Below are 21,148 nucleotides of genomic sequence, written 5' to 3'. Positions count from 1 at the left end.
GACGTGTTTTGTGTTAGAAAGCAATATGCGAAGGGGCGGATCATCTCATTAATATGAAAGCTTTCCACACCTGAGAAAGACAAAGAACCTCCCTAATGGCCCTATTAGGAGCTTATCAGGGCCCATCATTCTGACCACCCTTGCACAAAGAATGAGGAGATTTAAAAAAGAATGGCTTTTAAAATTGTTTGGATTTATTTACAACACAACATAATCCAAAGATACACAACAAAAAAGCACTTATTGAAGAAAGAGACCTTTGTGCCATTCCTAAAAACATTGTACATACCTTTCATTTTCTAAGGTGTTTGATTTTCACTTTACCATGTTCATGTACAGAGACATGTACTGTGAATGTTGAAGTCAGCAGGACTCAGTGGCATCTGGGCCCTGAAAAAAAAAAAAAAAAAGTGCACATACTGATATCAAGAGAAAGGCCTGCACGATTTTGGGAATACATTTTAGATTTTTCTTGTTAAAATTGCTTTTTAAAATTCACAGAATACACACACACACTCACACAAATGTTTCCAACAATATATAATGAACACCAGGTTTGTTGTGCCTTGTAGGTATAGGCTATGCGCAGTGCTGCATAAAATAATAACAATATAGCAGCCTATATATATTTTCAAAAAGATTTCAGTAACAACTAAGCTAGAGAAAAATATATTGATTATCATGTTACTTCAAATGTTTCCATTCGTTATGATGATATGAAATGAGATAATAGTAAAAACATGAAGCCGTTTGGAGCGTTTTGCTTTTCCAAAATATGATACATTCAAACGCGATCGCGATCAAAAATATGATACATTAAAACGCGATCGCGATCAAAAATATGATACATTAAAACGCGATCGCGATCAAATATAAAACATTATGGTTAGGCCTACCATATACATATCTACGTTTGAGCAGATATCCACAAACACAGTAACAGTAAACACGGGTCTAAATATTATAATGTTCACCATATATCTAGCAACAGTTCAACTGCAATGTGAAATGTATGCAACAATAGCAAACTAATATGTAAGAATTTCTTACCTTATCTTTCTTGTCTTCAAATATCGTTCTTCTTCTTCTGATGTAAATCCAATGTAAGCTCAGGCACGTCTTTCAAACTCGACGAAAAGTGAAGTGAAGTGTTTTGTTGTTGAGGTAATGAGGGCGATCGCGTTCCATGTGGAGATTTGCATGTGAATATCTTTTGCGCGAGTGGGTGTGGCCGAATTAAAAATAATTAGGAAGCGTTTGAGAAGCTGGACATCTTGTTGGTTTTATACAAATTACTTAAACAGAGAATATTTGTTTTCGTTTTGAATCCGATCATTTAAAAGTACACACTTAAATGTTTATAAAGGTGTATGGCTCATAAATGTGTGACAAGTATTCGCTGAGTTTTGTTTCAGTTTATAGACGTGCTCAAGAAAAAAAAGTTCACCGCGACGGAGAGGCAGAACGCACACACTGTTTATTTTCTTTATTTTACAAAAGCACAATGTTTTGATTTGATTGGAAGTGGACACATACAAAAGTAGAAATACCACAGATTCTTTTTTTATATTTCTTTTTTCTGTATGACCATAAATGACGGAGAAATTTAAGTTTATAGTGCTACAATGTGGAGAAAATCCAGCAAAACGCGCCGGCGCGTTTGTCGACCTCAGAGGGTTAATCACCACTTCTCTCTTCAGGTCAATGCTGTTGCACTAAAAAATGAAGGAAAATTACTGTTGTAGACAAGACTACTAAACCCCACTGCGAGCATGTTTGTAGGCCTGTATTGTAGTAAGTGCATCAGTATATACTGTATGTGGAATAACTGCAAAACAGTTTAGCATTTGCTGCCACCACTGTAATTGTTATTTTTTCAACATTTTCAAAAAAATTCAGACAAACACCACATGAAGACATAATTTGCTAACTGAACAATACCAAAGTGATATTGAAAATGCAATCCTCACATTATGGACACAAATGTCATTATTAGATCATACTGACACCAAGTGGTCAAATATTCCGGTTAAACAGTACAATAGTTTTGATTGGTGCGCTGTATCTTAGTTATGATCAGTGATGAAATATATTTTCCAGTCATAAATCTACTCAAAAGTCCTAAATCTTTTCTAAGGTCAAGACTGAATATATGTGTCTGCTAAATGAATAAATGTAAATTTAAGATTTAATTTATTCAATGAAGAAGTCAATAGAGGGAGCTCTAGCTACAAACACTGTATTTCATAGAGAGGAGGAGGAGAGAGAGAGAGAGAGAGAGAGAGAGAGAGAGAGTGTGTGTGTGTGTGTGTGTGTGTGTGTGTGTGTGTGTGTGTGTGTGTGAGAGAGAGAGAGAGAGAGAGAGAGCAGTGCCTCAGTGTGTGTGTCAAGCCCCTGCCCCTTTTGTCTCAAAATGTATTGTGCCCCTGTCTGATAATTGTAAATAATAATAATTATTATTATAAATATTATAATAGATAACAATACACTTATACACTATTTCCACTAACAATAATAATGCAAAACAATTTTTTTCTGGCGTTTGGCCGGGAGCATTTGGCGGAGGTGAAGTGGTAGGGGGAGTTCCCTTTGCAGTAGGGATGGGCAGATCGATGCTGCAGTATCGATATATCAATACTCACAAGATACTTACTTGTTAAGTGTTTTTGCTACTTCTTTTTAAGGTTTGTGCCAAATAGAAAACACCCCTCCCTGACATATTTAGCTGGCCCGTGAGAGAAGCGAGCGACGTGCCCTGCCCACACGTACACGTCATGTACACGGCACGTATCGCACACTAGTTGCACACTTCCACATAATGGTACTATGGCAGAAAGAAAGCGAAGTGTGGTGTGGTGCTACTTTTCAACGGCAGACAAAAATATTGCAAGATGCAATATTTGTGACAAGAAAGGTTCACACAGCAGCAACACAAGCAATCTCTTTAAACATTTAAAAACAAATCTGAATTCTCAGCAGCCAATACTCCAGTCTTCAGTAACATTATCATTCAGAAATCATACATTTATTTATTTGTTGTAAAATTGGCTTTTGTAATAAATGTATTAATGGCCAGTATGTGTCATGTGGATGTAATTTGCATGTAAGTGTAATGATCAAATTTTACTAAAAATTGACATTATTTTAAAAAAAAATCACATGTACAATTAAAAAAAATAAGCGGTATCGGTATCATTAAAATTGTACCAAAAAATATCGGTATCGTATCGAATTAAAAAAGTCTGGTATCGCCCATCCCTACTTTGCAGCGCTATGTACGCAGCAGTTCGCCGCGAGTCTTCACACTACACGAGCACAAGGTAATGTTAAGCTAATATGGAAAAGTTACATTTATCCTACCATGCTACTGTAAAAGTTGCGGCAGCATTCGAGTTATGCTCAACTAAAATTAGGCTATAACTCGATTTCAGCCGCATTCTGAGTCTGACAATGTCATTCGTTTTTATCCAAGGCATTGGCAAGTGTTATTAGCTTGGGGAAATACACTGACATTAAATCTTAAGTCCATGTCCAACTCTTAATTGTAAGGAATCTATGTCTTTGATTTCATAGTAACACTTTACAATAAGGTTCATTTGTTTATTATTCATGTATTAACTAACATGAACTAACCATGAGAAACACATTTGTTACTGTATTTGTTAATAATAATACACCTGTTTTTTACTTCTTCATGTTATGTAACAGTGCATTAACTAATGTTAACAAATACAACTTTTGATTTTATTAATGTTTTAGTAAATGCTAAAATTAATATTAACTAAGATTAATAAATGCTGTAGAAGTGCAGTGCATTATTAGTTCGTTAACACATTTAACTAATGAAACCTTATTGTAAAGTGTTACTGATTTCATAATGCATATAATACATACATAAAAATGTACAACATCAACAAAACTAAACATGAATTCCTCATAATTGCCTTCTTGATCCTCACTGTTTTGTTTGGTAAAGTAAATCATAATTAGTAATATTATCATAATTTCCCTATTTTCGTTTGATGTGTTCTGCATTATAATTGTATCAACGTCTTTTCATAGAATGTCAAAGAAATAAAGGATAAAAAAACAAGGAACTTTTTTTTTTTGGACCTTTGGTATGTGAGTGAGTGAGAGAGAGAGAGAGAGAGAGAGAGAGAGAGAGAGAGAGAGCGAGAGAGTGTGTTTGTGTGTGTGTGCGAGAGAGAGTGTGTGTGTGAGTGAGTGAGTGAGAGAGGGGGGGGTATGTGAGTGAGTGAGAGAGAGAGAGAGAGAGAGAGAGAGAGAGAGAGAGAGTGTGTGTGTTTGTGTGTGTGTGTGTGCGAAAGAGTGTGTGAGTGAGAGAGAGAGAGAGAGAGAGAGAGAGGGGGGGGGGTATGTGAGTGAGAGAGAGAGAGAGAGAGAGAGAGAGAGAGAGAGAGAGAGAGAGAGAGAGAGAGAGAGCTCTTCATAACACCAGCGGCTACAGATAAAGCAGAAAATGATCCAGATCTGTGATCATAAACTTCTCATATTTCTCCTGCTCATCATGTCAGGTAAGAGTTTATTCTGTGTTTCTGGGTCTTTCTAAAACAGCACCTGTTCTCAATCAGGTCCATGTTCGCTCTGAGCTGAGTTTCTCTCTCTTATGTTTTTAGTCTTGGCGTGTGAGACGACGGAGATCTTGACTTTCACTGGTTATGAAGGAGGAAAAGTTGAAATACGCTGTCCCTATGAGTCTGGATATGAAGAGCAGATTAAGTATCTCTGCAGAGGAGAGTGTCCAGTACTCATTAAAAACATTCCTGTTCACTCTGGATCTCCAGCTAAAGACAGGAGATTCTCTCTGACCGATGACAGAATGACCCACATCTTCACCGTCACCGTCTCTAATCTGAGAACAGAGGATCAAGGCAAATACTGGTGTGGTGTGAGGACAAGACAACTACAACCTGATAAATACACAGAGATTAACCTGGAAATTAAACCTGGTAAGTCAGAATATTCTGTATGAGTGAAGTGGACAGTGCACATAGATATGGTGTAAAACACATATAGTCTTTTCAAACCCCTCCACTTTTTGCCTATAAGAGGTCGCATAATTTGAGAGATATGCTGGTTAGAGCTGATTCTTACACTCCGCCTACCAATTGGCTTACAGCCCTTGATCCGGGCAATTTCCCTTGTAGGAGTTGTGCGAATTGTAATGCGATGATTATAGGTAATTCTTTTTCACATCCACGGACTGGCAAGACATTCTCTGTGAGAGGGAGAATTACTTGCTGTACGTCCTTTGTTGTGTACTTACTTAAATGCCCATGTGGGCTTTGCTATGTTGGTAAAACAAAAAGAGAGTTAAGAATAAGATTACACGAACACAAAAGTAACATACGTAATCACGACATTAAGTCACCTGTGGCTTGACATTTTAATGAATTTGGACATAGGCATCGAGTTAGTTAAATCTCTTCAACGGGGTGGAGATAGGGAGAACTATCTCCTTCAATGAGAGGCTTTTTGGATTTATACGCTTCAAACAGTATACCCCAATGGTTTAAATGAAGAATTGGCTTTAAAATGTTTCTTGTGAAACAATTTAATCTGAAATCAATTTAATCAATTTAATTATGTTTAAATTTGTGTTCAATTTATTTAATTTGTTAATTTTTTCTTCTTTTTTTTTTTTCTTTTATTATTATTTTCTTGCTTTTTTACTCTTGTCTTTTTGTTTTTTGGTAATTGTTCATAAGGGCTACATGTGAACATTATATATGGCCTGTTTTGTTGTGTTATTCCTTGTGTGTTTCTACAATGTTGGTAACCTGATGCACCTGATGGTGCAGATGATTTGATGACGTTAATGGGGTTCACCTGTGATGTTTAAAAAGCAATCCTTTTGGTGTTTCACACCACACACCGATGATGGCTTAGGCTGAAACGCGTCTGTGTGGACATGGTATAAATAAGTATATGAGATATAACTAGAGAGTGCGGTTTTTCATCTTTATTTGATAACTTCTTTATAACTCGCACCCATAAACGGTTTGGGAGTTGAGTGCGCCTGTTCTCAGTAAAACACATATAATCATAACTAATATATAAGTAACATTAGAGAGGTCTGTGTGTGTCTGAGAGTGTATTGTATCACGTGTTGTAAAGATGTAAAGAGGCGAGATAACAGAAACTAGGGCTGAAAACTGTATCATGATATAAGTGTTTCATATCGGTCGATATCGATAATTATTATGACCTATTTAAAATAAGAACCAGGAGACAAATATATTACATTAAACATTTTTTATTGCAAACTTAACTTTCCTCTGATTATAATCCCCTCAGTTATAAAGGCAGAAATGTCAACACAACCATGGAAAACACTCAAATAATTAAAATGTAAACATAAGTCTAAAATCACAATGAACACTTAACAATTATCTCTTAACATTAAGGTGAAAAATTAAAGAATACGTAAGAAATGCTTAATAAAGTGTAGAATATAAAATAGTGCAAAGTGTTGAATATAAAATAGTGCAAAGTGTTAAATATAAACATAGAGAAACCGACGCCGGTCTTGCATAATTTGCAGACGACATTGGCCTGACTATGGTCAGACTTATAAAATCCAAAAAACTGCCATACTGGCGAGCTGACTTTTCCTTTTTTATCAACAATCGCTGCAGCACTCATTTTCCACTTATCACTCCACGCCGGTTGTTAGGCTACTGAAGAATCCAACACGAGACAATGATATGGCGCAACCATACTGTTACATGACCGAATGCATTTTTTATTGATATTGATTACGTGTCTATCGCGATATATATCGTTATACGACTATGAGACGCCACAACGTCAATCAAAAATCACAGCCAATCAGAACAGCGTGTGGGCGGAGTCTCGCGGGAAGTGCACAGCACTAGAGAGTTCCCTTCCGTTCATTCACTCCTACGTCACGTCGGTAGGAGTTACCAAACGAATTGGGATCACGCTAGGGAGACCAATTGCCTTCGAGTGAAACTAAAATGAGCCAATGAACATTGGCATGCAAGATTTGTAAGCTGGTGTGTGGTGGGCGTTCTGGCGCAATATGGCTGCCGTCGCATCATCCAGGTGGATGCTGCACATCGGTGGTGGTTGAGGAGATTCCCCCATCTATGTAAAGCGCTTTGAGGTCTCAGAAAAAGCGCTATATAAATGTAACGAATTATTATTAATTATTTGCATTCCGCGCCTCGCCTGCCAGTGCGGGTATAAAACGGAAGCGCGAGAATACACAAATCGCTTTCTGCTTCGGAGCCGACCGGTTGTGTCCTCTGAGTGAATGAGCATTCGGATAGTGTTTTCCACAAGCTCAATGAGTCTGCTGTTTCAAGACCTCTCTGTGTTGGTGTTATGGCGTTTCAGTGATCTTCGTGAGTCTCCCTGGTAACGGCTGTTACTTCACGAGGTCTGCTTCTTTCAAAGAGCTGTTGTCACAGCTGGTATCCAGTTGAGTGCACACAGTGGGCTTGCCGCTGTGTTGCCACGTTGATCCCTGTGTGCTTCAGCACAATAAGAGAGCGTTTCTGAAAGAGCAACACGAGTGAAGATCGCGTTCTTTTCAGGATGACGTTTCACCCGTGTGTTTCTGGATGTGGTCAATATCTGCCACCGGTTGATGATCTCTGAGGCACTCTGAGGCACTCTGAGGCAGCGCTCGTGAATGAGTCATGATTGGTATCTCGGGGCGGGCCGTGCTGGTTCTCAGTGCCTTTCTTTCCGGAGGTGCATGACGAGGTGACGAGATCGTGGACGGCCCCTCTGGCGGCCCGACACAGAACAACTCCCTCCTCCTCCCTCACCACTCTTGATGGCGGGGCAGTGAAGGGATACAAGGGCGATCTGTGGCGATGCAATTGTGTCCCAAGATCGCGTCCACCCCACGCTCCCCTTCCGCGCATGTAGGTTCTCTTCCAGTCTGACTGGAAAGGCTTACAGTGTGTGTGGAGAAGCTGCTTCTGCCCTGCATGCCATGGCACTTCTCCAGGTCCACCAGGCCAAAGCGCTCAGTGACATGCAGGAGGATGGTACCGACCCAGGGGTGCTCCAAGAGCTGTGTACGGCGACGGACGAAAGTCACCGCACGTTCCCTGGGCCGGGCGCTGTTCACACTCGTGGTCCAGGAGCGACACCTGTGGCTCACCTTGGCCGATATGAGGGAGTCCTGAAGTTCCTGAACTCCCCCATTTCCCAGGGTGGCCTCTTCGGCGACGCGGTGGAGAGCAATGCCCAACAGTTCTCCGCCACCTAGAAGCAGTCAGAGGTCATCAAGCACATCATGCCCCGGAGACATGCTGCTGCTGCCCAGTCTTCGCGAGCTGCTCCTCTGGCTGCTCGTCGCCGAGGGCGTCCTCCTGCCTCTGCCCAGCCTAAGCAGCTGATTCCACCTAGGCAGCAGGGTGCCGGCCGCAAGAGAGCTGCCCAGCCCGCTCGGAGTTCGTCTAAACCTCCAGACAAGAGGAGAGGGAAGCAACCCTATGGGAGACCCAGAGGATGTGACTGCTGCTCTCCAGGAGTGCGTGTCTGCACCACTCCTTCCCCCGGAGGAGGGCCGGGTGGAGAATCTTTGGTTCCGTTTTGTTTCTGTTCTGCCCCGGCCTCATCACTCTCATCTCCCGCTGGGCAAGGAGGGTCAGAAACTTGGTCTCGACGCCCTCGGGCCTCGTTCCTCATATCCCCTCCTGCCTTCGCCTCTGGACAACAAGCAGCCAAACGCCTCCGGGCCTTCCCTGCCGTCTGCCCCCTCGTGGAAGCAGGCTGGTGTTGTTCCGCACACCCAGACCCCACTCTCAGCTGCTTCAATGCCTCCGGAGTCGAGTCCCTGCCTTCCACCACGCTGCCCCACCCCGGGTATGCCGGTGGTCCAGCTGGGTTCACTGGTACGGTTCTTTGAAGCCTGGCTAGCGCTTCCCAGGCCGTCCCGGTGGCTCACCCATACCATCCGGCTCGGCTATGCAATTCAGTTTGCCCGCCGGCCTCCCAGGTTCAGGGACATCCGCTTCACCCATGTGCGGAGATACGATGCCCCTGTCCTGAGGAAAGAGATCGGCGTCCTGCTGGCGAAGGACGCAATCGAGCCGGTCCCTCCAGCCGAGATGAGGTCAGGGTTTTACAGCCCTTACTTCATTGTACCCAAGAAAGGCGGTGAGTTACGACCAATCCTGGACCTGCGAGTTTTGAATCGGGCCCTGCACAAGCTCCCGTTCAAAATGTTGAAGCAGAAACGCATCTTCAAGTGCATCCGTCCCCGTGATTGGTTTGCAGCGATCGACCTGAACTTACGTATTTTCATGTCTCGATTCTTCCTTGACACAGACCGTTTCTACGTTTTGCGTTCGAGGGTCGAGCATATCAGTACAAGGTCCTACCCTTCGGACTGGCCCTGTCACCCCGTGTCTTTCACGAAAGTCGCGGAGACGGCCATTGTTCCCATGAGAGAACATGGCGTTCGCATTCTCAACTATCTCGACGACTGGCTCATAATAGCTCACTCGCGGGATCTGTTGTGCGAACACAGGGACATGTGTCTCAGTTGGATGGGGCTTTAGGTCAACTGGGACAAGAGCAAACTCTGCCCCATGCAGAGGAACTCATATCTCGGTATGGAGTTGGACTCGGTCGGTCAGACCCCGCGCCTCACGGAGGAGCGCGTCCAGTCAGTGCTCAACTGCCTCAAGTCCTTTCAAGGCAGGTCAGCGGTCCCACTGAAACAGTTTCAGAGGCTCCTGGGGCATATGGCAGCCGCAGCTGCAGTAATGCCGCTCGGTCTACTCCATATGAGACAGCTTCAGCGCTGACATGATTTAAATTAGATTAGATTGAATCAGATAAAACATCTCTCAAGGATGCAGTATAGAATTAATGAGAATTTGTGACACTTATATCTCTCATTTATGCCCTGATTTAGTGTCTGTCATGTCTGGTGTGACTGGAGAACATCTGAACATCACCTGCCATTATAACAGTGATTTGAAGAACAAGATCAAGTTCATGTGCAAAGGAAGCGACCCGTCGCTCTGTGAGACATCGACTATCAAAGCTTCATCAGAAACAAACAGTAACGGCAGATTCTCTCTGAGGGATGATGAATCTGCAGGAGTTTTTACTGTGACCATCACTGATCTGACACTAGAGGATTCTGGGATATACTGGTGTGGAGCTGGAGAGACGGGACAAAAGAACAAGTGGATTTCAGTGACACATCTGAACATAAGTAATGATGGTAAGATGCTATCAGCCTTTTTACATGGCTGATAATGATGTATTTATAACTAGTAAAAATGCTAAACACACATGGCTGGTCACACGTACGTACAGGGGAAAGTACAAAGAGATCACATGATCTTCTGTCATTATTAGACTGTGAAAATTAAACTATATATATTCTGAAAATGCATGCTTAATATATAAAAAGCTTTGCTTAATCTTATAATTTTGCATTCTCGTCATACCTGCAATAAACATCAGACTGTCATGCATTAAACCTAATGATTATTTGTGCTTTAGTCACATCAGCGAGGACATCATCGAAACCAACCACAACAGCTTCAGTTTACACCAGTAAACCAGCGACTGAAGATAGTGCATCTATCAGACCCGTCACATCTGTGTTTCCTTTATCATCCTCAACAAAACCACCTTCAGTGCTATTGAATTTCTCATCATCTAATAATACAGTGGCACCTCAAACTAAGTCAGGTATGATGAGTTCAGTTGCTTAAAGTTTTGAATGCCTGTCCATGGACGTTTTTTCTCAAGTTTCCTTAAAAATAGGACATTTAAAGTCATATTCACATAGTTTTGTTGTCTGTTTTTCCAGGTTTTACCGTGTTCATCATGTTGGTGGTCATAGGGATCATAGGGATCCTGACAGGCTTTGGATTCTCACTCTTCATGTGCTTCAGATGGAGACAAACGAAAGAAGGTAACCGTCTTTCTCACAAATCATTTATATTACCTCTTATTTTCATAGTCAAACTAGACTTCAGTGTCACAAAACAAAGGTCATTAATACATTTTTCCACAAAACAATAAACCTGTTGTCACAAAACAGTAAAGCAGCCCAGAGATGTCGTTCAAGGCCTGACCGAGCATCTGCCCAGCAGAGATATGAAACCAAATAGAGAAGTGAGTTTCATCATGCATCTGTTTGAGTTTGATCTCAATCTGTTTGTAACCGTTAATTTGTGGATTCTAATCATCTTTCCTGTTGACCATGTCCTTGCTCATCTCTTTTTTCTCTTGTTTCAGGCCACACACAGTGTGTGTGACACTGTATGGTTACATATCTGAATCCATGAGCATTTTCACTGTTAAAAACATGATACACAGGCAGTGGAACGGGGGAAAAAAATGCAAGATCTAGAGACATATCTTTTATAAGTTGAACTTCTTTTAACTTGAGCTCCACGTTTTTGGAAAGCCGTGCCATGAAGCGAGACACGAGCCAGATCGATTATCGATTAAAGATGTCTGTCTTGTGTTTACATTGAAAACCATGGAAATGCAGCCTGGTGGAATGGAAAAACACGGTCTGTATGAACAAGAAAACTAAGACATATGTCAGATCAACAATAACCATAGTGATAGTGACTAAAGTAATATCAAAGATGGCGACGTAAATAAAACTGTAAGGTCTGGTCATACTTGACGCGATGCATCCAACAGATCTAGAGTCTATGTGATGTGTGGCTCAGTCGTCTTTCATAGGCATGCATGATAGGAAATGTGTTCAGAGTTGTCTTCACTATAATGCACAGAAAATACAACTTTAGCCTTCATCTCACAATGGCAAGATAATTGAATTGTGAAATCAGGGCTATCAAGTGTCACTCATTTCGGTCTTTTGTCATGCACTCCCGCCACACATTGTATTTCTCACACGGAAAAACTATTTATAATATATTTAATATGCCACAGCGCCCAAAACTTCTCTGGCCGCGCCGCTCTCACTATGGAACCGGCAGGAATTAAGCGCGCCTCCCCTGGAGTTCTTAGTCGAGCCTGCCACTTATCAGCCAATCAAAAAAAAGAAAGGGGCTACAAAATAGCCAATCAGAAAATAGCACTATTGTATCTGGGTAAGATTTAACGCAACAACCAATGGAAAAAAAAAAGCATATCCTGGAATTGTTCATATGATTCTGCTACAACGTCTTCCAAACGTTTCGTTCCCCTTAGAGAGGAAACAACTCCGAGCTCCGAGCATCACTTTGAGCACAGAGTAAGTCATGATCTCCTGTTTTAATGTTAATTTAAAAAGAAATTCACAACTTGTTTGACACAAACAGTGACAACTTGACTGCTGTTAGAGAATGTTTCACAGATAATCAGCATCAGTTTTTCATGAGTGTCTGTAACTTAGCCAACAGTTTTACAGCCTGTTCACTGACAACACCTGCTCAGAACAAGTAGTCTAGGCCTAGTCATATTTTCGTTATCACACGATGACTGACGTATTGTCACATTATAAATATCTCTCTCTCCAAATAGGCTTAATAATTTTATTAGCACTAAATAAATGAAAGTGTATTGCATAGTCGATGTTATAGGTCACTTTTAAAATCATGTCATATTTTATAATTATATCCTGGCCATGGATGCATTAATCATTGCATCTGTCTTTCTCTTTCAAAGATGTCAGGTAAAAAGTAATTAAGCATCCTCTCATTCGCCCTGAGAGGAGAGTCCCCTATAAAGGCCAGGTTAGAGGATGCTGGCCCAGAGAAGGTGGTGAAGAGGGTAGATCCATTAGAGGAGGAGACAGTGCAGGTGGAAGGCAACAAACACTTACAATAAACAACACCAGTCATATTCTCTCTCTCTCTCTCTCTCTCTCTCTCTCTCTCTCTCTCTCTCTCTCTCTCTCTCAAACACACACACACACACACACACACACACACACGCAAGTGCGGAAATTGAATAAATTTGTATTTGGTATTTGAGCAATTATTAACAACAACAAAAACACTAATAATAATATTATTAATGAAACACCCCCATTTACGCAATGTATGTTGTTGTTTTTTTTTGTTTTTTTTCGTGTATTTATATTTATGCCACGTGTTTTTGTGTCATGTTAATATCAAGTCAATGTTTTCATCACTTTTAGTTGATCTTTGAATAAACTGCACATGAGTTCTCAACTACAACTTGCCTCAGTGGACTACATAACAAACACCTAGAAGTTTTGCCATGTTATTTAAATTAAAATGATACTGATGTATCTTTTTTGATTTCCTTTGCCATATTATGAAGTAATCATATTTACTGAATAATTTCATTCATAATTCATTCCTCTACCTGAAGATCTGACCCTCCAGCTGCGGATAATCAACCAATACATGTTTGTTTATAGGTAGGATCAGCAATTTTTATCATAAACACTGTTTGTTATTCTGGTTGAAACTCTCTTCAAATCCTGATAGCAATCAATAATAGAAGTGGTCTTAATGTTTAAAAAATGTACATATATCTTCTGTGGAAATCTCAAGACCAAAAAATGTTCTTTCAATCATTGCATTCGGTCCTATATGATGTCCTACCTGCCTGTCAACACATGTGTTTCCATACCTCGCACAGACATCACACTGTAGACAGACGTCAGTCACAGAGCAGCACAAACGAAACAGCAGCCGCCTTTACAGTTCCTCCAGAACCAAAACAACTCTCGCCATGGCATAACTGTAATAATGAGATGGCTACCCGTGACGTTCTACCCGATGCTGTTCTCCTTTATGCGTTTCTGTCAACTTTATCAACGCTGAAATGAATCTGCAACAGTCAGGTGGTACAACTAGAGCTCTATAAGTTATTTACCCTCATTCTTATTGTAATTTAATGTGCTTTGAAACTGAGGTAAATTAACACCATCTCTCGTGACACTTTGCAGACTTTGCTCTGGCTGTTCGCGTTCATGTGTTTTGCAGGAGTCGTGGCTTTGGAGACGTTCTGAAGGGAGGGTTGGATCTCATGCTTTCAGAGCTAGCTTGCTATTGCCTATACCTTACCTTTAAATGTTGTTGGGTTGTCCGTGCCTAAGTCTAAAGATCAGCCTAATTTAGCAAAACTATTATTTTAGGGACATTGCGATATACTGTTTTTTTGTTGTTGTTGTTGTTTTTATTTTTTATTATTTTTTATTATATGATTACAATGAAAGCTTTGTGAAACTGGACAGCAGACATTTACTCCGTCCAGTACCGACTACGAACATTTCTTATCATGTGAAAGGCAATCGAGCCAATCAGAGTAGGTATGGGGTGGAGTGACAATACTTACCTGAAATTAATGGATTGCATCTTTTAAATCTGAGTGGAAGCATTTGAGTCTCGTGAAGAACTGAACAGTACAAAACTGACGCAAGCAGCTCCGGTGAAGAACAGTGGATCTGAAACCTAGATGACACAAAGACATCTACGTCTCTGTAAGTTACCAAAATCACACATGAAATGCGCAGAGCTTGTTCACAAAGCACGGTTTTACTGAATAACCTGGTTTATGGGTCTTGAAAATAACTGAACTATGTGAGTAAGTAAAAGTAAACGTAAGTGTAACTGTATCAAGGACTCAAATACAGGATTGCCAACTGTATTCTGGTGCTGTGTGAATGTATGTTATTATATTTGAAAGGATTCATGGCAGTTGCATATCCTCATCTAGATGAGCTGTTAGTGATGACCCCGATTACCTGCTATTTGTGACTAGTAAATTGTTCACACAAATCTCTTTTGAACAGAGGTTGGTCTTCTAATTTCATTATTTTATGAAGGACAATTACTACTATAAGACTACTATACCCCACTGTTAGTATGTTTGTAGGCCTGTATTGTTATTGTAGCAAGTGCAGGTGCATCTGTATATACTGTATGTGGAATAACTTCAAAACAGTTTAGCATTTGCTGCCGCTTTTGTCATTTTTAATTTTTTGCATTTTGTCATTTTTGTCAGACAAACACCACATGAAGACTTAATTTGAAAAATTAACAATGCCAAAGTAATATTGAAAATTCCATCCTCTCATTATGGACACTAATGTCATCATAATGACACCAAGTGGTCAAATATTCCGGTTAAACACAGTACAATAGTTTTGAATGGTGTGTGTATCTAAGTTATGATCAGTGATGGAATATATTTCCAGTCATAAATCTACTTAAAAGTCCTAAATCTCTTCTAAGGTCAAGACTGAATTTATTTGTGTCTGCTAAATGAATAAATGTAAATTTAAGATTGAATTTATTCAATGAAGATGTCAATAGAGGGAGCTCCAGCTGCAAACACTGTATTTCATAGAGAGGAGGAGGAGCGAGAGAGAGAGAGAGAGAGAGAGAGAGAGAGAGAGAGAGAGAGAGAGAGAGAGAGAGAGAGTGTGTGAGAGAGAGAGAGAGAGAGAGAGAGATAGAGAGAGCAGCTCTTCATAACACAGGTCACCAGCGGCTCACAGATAAAGCAGAAAATGATCCAGATCTGTGATCATAAACTTCTCATATTTCTCCTGCTCATCATGTCAGGTAAGAGTTTATTCTGTGTTTCTGGGTCTTTCTAAAACAGCTCCTGTTCTCAATCAGGTCCATGTTCGCTCTGAGCTGAGTTTCTCTCTCTTATGTTTTTAGTCTTGGCGTGTGAGACGACAGAGATCTTGACTTTCACTGGTTATGAAGGAGGAAAAGTTGAAATACGCTGTCCCTATGAGTCTAAATATGAAGAGCAGAATAAGTATCTCTGCAGAGGAGAGTGTCCAGTACTCAATAAAGACATTCCTGTTGAATCTGGATCTACAGCTAAAGATGAGAGATTCTCTCTGACCGATAACAATACGACCCGCATCTTCACCGTTACCATCACTGATCTGAGAACAGAGGATCAAGGCAAATACTGGTGTTCTGTGAGGACAGGACTGGGAAAACTTGATAAATACACAGAGATTAACCTGGAAATAAAACCTGGTAAGTCAGAATATTCTGCATGAGTGAAGTGGACAGTGCACACAGATATGGTGTAAAACACATATAATCATAACTAATATATCAGTAACATCAGAGAGGTCTGTGTGTGTCTGAGAGAGCGCTGTATCACCTGTTGTAAAGATGTAAAGAGGCGAGAGAACAGAAACCACAGTATCCTCTGTAGATGATGATGAGCGAGTGTTCACACCACATACACTGACCCGCATCACTTCCTCACACACAACACTGTCTCAGTTACGGAGAAATCGCTCATTCAAAACACAAAGTATAACTGCAACTCAAATTCTTAGACTTTAAAGTGTTTCCAGCCCCGGCCTTTTTCATGGCATGCTGTGTGTTTTTATATATATATATTTGAGTTGTGCAGTTAAAATTTATATTTTATTATTCCTTTCCATAACTTACACCTCAAAATGTAGGTGTGTGTCTATATTTTTTCAAATCAGTTAAATTTTACAGCTTGTATTATCTGTTGACAGTTAGAGATTTTAAAGTCCAGGTCTTTCTGTAATAGAAAGAAGTTTTCATTTCATATTAATTCCATGATCAGTGTGTGTAAGCGGAGCAGCTCGTGATAAACAGTGTGAAAGAACAGCTGAGATTATTTACACTAGTATCTGATTAAACAGCCCATTACAGTCACTATAACAGATCTGAGACTCAAGGATGGACATCAGTACTACTGTGCCATAAAGAGACTGGGAGATCCTTAAATCTCTCATTTATGATCTGATTTAGTGTCTGTCGTGTCTCGTGTGACTGGAGAGCATCTGAACATCACCTGCGAATATAAAAGTGATTTGAAGAACAATGTCAAGTTCATGTGCAAAGGAAGCGACCCGTCGCTCTGTGAGACATCGACTATCAAAGCTTCATCAGAAACAAACAGTAACGGCAGATTCTCTCTGAGGGATGATGAATCTGCAGGAGTTTTTACTGTGACCATCACTGATCTGACACTAGAGGATTCTGGGATATACTGGTGTGGAGCTGGAGAGACGGGACAAAAGAACAAGTGGATTTCAGTGACACGTCTGATCATTAATAACGGTAAGATGCTATCAGCCTTTTTACATGGCTGATAATGATGTCTTTATAACTAGTGAAAATGCTAAACACACATGGCTGGTCACACGTACAGCGCTATATTTGCACCACACCCTTGACTGTAATGAAGTGTTACTAACAGCTGCGTCAGGGGAAAGTACAAAGAGATCACATGATCTTCTGTCATTATTAGACTGTGAAAATTAAACTATACATATTCTGAAAATGATGCTCAATGTATAAAAAGCTTTGCTTAATCTTATAGTTTTGCATTCTCGTCATACCGGCAATAAACATCAGACTGTCATGCATTAAACCACATGATTATTTGTGCTTTAGTCACATCAGCGAGGACGTCATCGAAACCAACCACAACAGCTTCAGTTTACACCAGTAAACCAGCGACTGAAGATAGTGCATCTATCAGACCCGTCACATCTGTGTTTCCTTTATCATCCTCAACAACACCACCTTCAGTGCTATTGAATTTCTCATCATCTAATAATACAGTGGCACCTCAAACTAAGTCAGGTATGATGAGTTCAGTTGCTTAAACTTTTGAATGCCTGTCCATTGACATTTTTTCTCAAGTTTCCTTAAAAATAGGACATTTAAAGTCATATTCACATAGTTTTGTTGTCTTTTTTTCCAGGTTTTACCATGTTCATCATGTTGGTGGTCATAGGGATCCTGACAGGCTGTGGATTCTTACTCTTCATGTACTTCAGATGGAGACAAATGAAAGAAGGTAACCATAAATCTCACAAATCATTTATATTACCAAGTCAAACTAGACTTAAGTGTTACAAAACAAAGGTCATTAATACATTTTTCCACAAAACAATAAATCTGTTGTCACAAAACAGTAAAGCAGCCCAGAGATGTAGTCCAAGGCCCGACCGAGCATCTGCCCAACAGAGATATGAAACCAAATAGAGAAGTGAGTTTCATCATGCATCTGTTTGAGTTTGATCTTTATCTTTTATTTGTGGGTTCTAATCTAACCATTTGTTTGTTCTCTTCTCTTCTCTTCTCTTCTCTTCTCTTCTCTTCTCTTCTCTTCTCTTCTCTTTCCTTCTCTTCTCTTCTCTTCTCTTCTCTTCTCTTCTCTTCTCTTCTCTTCTCTTCTCTTCTGTCAGGCCACTCATGCTGACTCTGATTATGATGAGATCGGGAACACACTTGATCATCCTGACTACAGTTTGGTCTTTCCTGTATTAGATGAACACGACACCTCTGTTTATGCTTTAGCACAATTACCCAGCAGCCCCTCTGATAATCTCAACTACTCCACCGTCAAGTTTACAGCTACACGTCTCTCAGACAGGACTTGTGACGGGCAGGACACATCTGACTACGCCACCGTTAGACCATAAACACTGTGGACATTCATGGACATCAGGTTGATTAACAGTCAAACCTGAATCACGCCAAACTTAAAGGTGCAGTCTGTAAGAATTACAACTAGTGGTCGAAATAAGTACTGCAGTCGAATTCATAATATCGGAGATCGTTGTTTCTCCCGCCTCCACAGAGGCCCTGTCCCAAATGGCACACTCCGGACTTGTGGACTTCCTCAGAGTCCACACTTTGGTGACGTCATGTAGTGCAGACCTATAGGGCCCTTGGCGTGAGTCCACGAGGGCGCATTGAGAGGTATTTTTGGGACGGACTCGATCGTCACGCCGGAAATAACGGTCTGGTTGTTGTTGGACAGGAGAAATCACATTTTTGCGCTCCGACGTCTTATCTCCATGTCAACTACACAGCCTAATTTTACAGTTCTGTATTTTGATATTATGCATGCCACCTGGGCATTAGACAATAGATACACCATGCTTATTTAAATGATTTATACAGTTGTACATAATAATACATAATGTTCCATTTGAACTAATTACAATTTTAACACATAATGAAAATGTGCATGAGTTTCAGATGAATTTAGAGGTTTCAATATTCATACTATGTTTACATGTGACTCAGTAAAGCCCTGACATTCGGTTCTATTTATTTAATGAATCATAATGCGATCGTATTATTCAACGCACTATTATTATGTTTGAGACATCAACCACTGGTCGATGACCATAATGTTTGTATAAACTGTAGGTAACATCTGGTAAAATGTACATGTAGCGCACGTGACTAAAATATGCATAAAGCACTTTCTAATACTTTGGACCAGATCAGAAGTCTATGTTCGCTCTTAAGCCAGCGTTGCAGCAAGACAAGGGAAATGACGACAAGAGACAGAACTACGATTTGAAAAAGTGAGTATTTTTTTTTTATGATTTCTTGCATTAAACGGTTTCTTGTAAAGGGAAAAGGAAAAACAAGGAAGAAAAGAAAAAAAAGAAAAAAATGGCAGCAATAAAAAAAACTAAAAACAATATAATTCACACAACAGTCCCCATTCTTTTTTATGTTAAACTTGAAATAAAGCTGTTTAATTCAATGACTCCTTGTTTGTTATTTAATTCCTTAGTATTCCTATTTTACAGTTTAACTTCCTAGCTTGGTCTGGTGTGGCGGAGCTGAAACACTACAAAAACAAATTAAATCATTAAAACAAGGTTGTCTCCGCCCATTTCCGTTGCTAAGTGGGGAAAAAGGAAATGAGGTTATCACATAAAAGGAGGAGTTTATACTGAAGAAGGGGAGAGAGAAAGTGTTGGAAAAGACGTGAAGTTTGTTGTTACGAGGGCGATTTATCGAGGTGAGAACCGGAAAGCCTCAATCACAGTCGAACGCCAACTGAAAGTAACCACATGAACTGAACGAGCTGTTGGTAATTCCGTGGTGGAATAGTAAATGCAAAAGAAGGTGTGTTCCCTTACCTGGGAGGCGGTGACGCAATCGTCAGCGGGTAGAACGCTGTGCCTCTGCTGGAGCGGATGCGGGAGAGTAAACCGCTCTCCACAACAATGTCTTCAGCGCGGAGCGTGTAAAAGACCCTCAAGCGAGCTGTGTTAAGGACCGTCGGGATCCTGTGGCTGTTTCCAGTTACCATCCAACAGAGTTTCACCATTGCTAAAGGCTATGGCGTGGCTGTATTCGCGGCTGGTTTTCCCAAACACTCACACAAATTCCTCTGCACTTTCCACATCCGGGTTATCCGGTCCCCCACAAACTAAGTAGTGAGTAATATTTTTTTTTTTTTTTTTTTTTGGCTCGGTTTTGTTTTATTTTTTTGGAGTTTTATTTTATTTTATTTTTTTTGCCACAAAACAAAATTGACATTTCTGATATATTTTTGTTGTGTTGAGAAAATCTGATTCTGTACCTGGACGAACGAACTGTTGAATCCGTGGTCTTTGTAAAGAAGATTTGACTGGGAATTTAAAGTGGTTGTATATTTTTTTCCCTTTTTGTTCTTTTTTTGTGTGAAATGGTATGAAATACAGACATTTCTAAACTGATTTTGAACTGTCCTTGGTGATTTCTTTTTTTTGTTTCCGTGTATGTAACTGGTGGCATCTAAGCTAACTGGGTTATTATCCTGAAAATATTGGCAGGGTTACACCTGCCTGGCGCCCGAACTTACTAACTTTTATTTGAACAATCATTGGTTGATTATTTGAATTTATTATCGGGTTACCACCGTTACAGAAGTGGCGCCCGAACAGGGACCTGAAACTTGAAAACCTGGAACCTGAAATTTGTAATCTGAAAACTTGAATATATTATCTCTTTGAACTGTTTTGTTTTGGATTTGCTCTTGTGATCATTGAACATTTTTTCCTGTGAACTGTTGCATTATCCAAGTGGACGTTTATCATTTTTCTGATCATTTGAACTTTGGTGAATTGAACTGTGGTCTATCCAGACGATTTTTGAGAACGTTTGGGTTAAATTGTGTGAAAAAAAAAAAAAAAAACTTCTGTGAAGTAACCTCTCTGTAGTTTGTTATTTTGTTGTTGCCCCCTTTTGCCAAAAGAAATTGAGATTGGCCAAGTAGTGTTTTCATTACTTTATTTTTTTTTTACATTTCACCATTGACCATTGCCACTTCCACACATACACGTCACCCATGGCCCATACCCCTCAACCACAATCCACTTTCGTGGCCATTGACCCTCCAGACATTGCAACACCCAACTGGCCCCTGGTGC

At 40.3% G+C, this 21,148-nt stretch overlaps 2 protein-coding genes across 2 annotated transcripts; both read left to right on the top strand.

Annotated features, from left to right (window-relative positions):
• Window positions 1–4,343: 4,343 nt before the first annotated feature.
• On the top strand, window positions 4,344–13,167 carry LOC307154526 (polymeric immunoglobulin receptor-like). The gene is made up of 7 exons (XM_079864538.1): window positions 4,344–4,535; window positions 4,638–4,970; window positions 9,926–10,240; window positions 10,525–10,716; window positions 10,838–10,942; window positions 11,072–11,145; window positions 11,269–13,167. The coding sequence occupies exons 1-7, from the start codon at window positions 4,481–4,483 to the stop codon at window positions 11,308–11,310; spliced, it is 1,116 nt and encodes a 371-aa protein (XP_079720664.1). The 5' UTR covers window positions 4,344–4,480; the 3' UTR covers window positions 11,311–13,167.
• A 2,227-nt stretch (window positions 13,168–15,394) lies between these two features.
• On the top strand, window positions 15,395–19,493 carry LOC307154516 (uncharacterized protein). Its single transcript, XM_079864524.1, has 7 exons — window positions 15,395–15,530; window positions 15,633–15,965; window positions 16,725–17,036; window positions 17,373–17,564; window positions 17,686–17,781; window positions 17,900–17,973; window positions 18,173–19,493. The coding sequence occupies exons 1-7, from the start codon at window positions 15,476–15,478 to the stop codon at window positions 18,407–18,409; spliced, it is 1,299 nt and encodes a 432-aa protein (XP_079720650.1). The 5' UTR covers window positions 15,395–15,475; the 3' UTR covers window positions 18,410–19,493.
• Window positions 19,494–21,148: the final 1,655 nt, after the last annotated feature.

The sequence above is a fragment of the Squalius cephalus genome, assembly GCF_949319135.1.
Source record: "Squalius cephalus genome assembly, chromosome: 2".
Taxonomy (NCBI): Eukaryota; Metazoa; Chordata; class Actinopteri; order Cypriniformes; family Leuciscidae; genus Squalius; species Squalius cephalus.
This window is presented reverse-complemented; position numbering and strand designations above follow the sequence as displayed.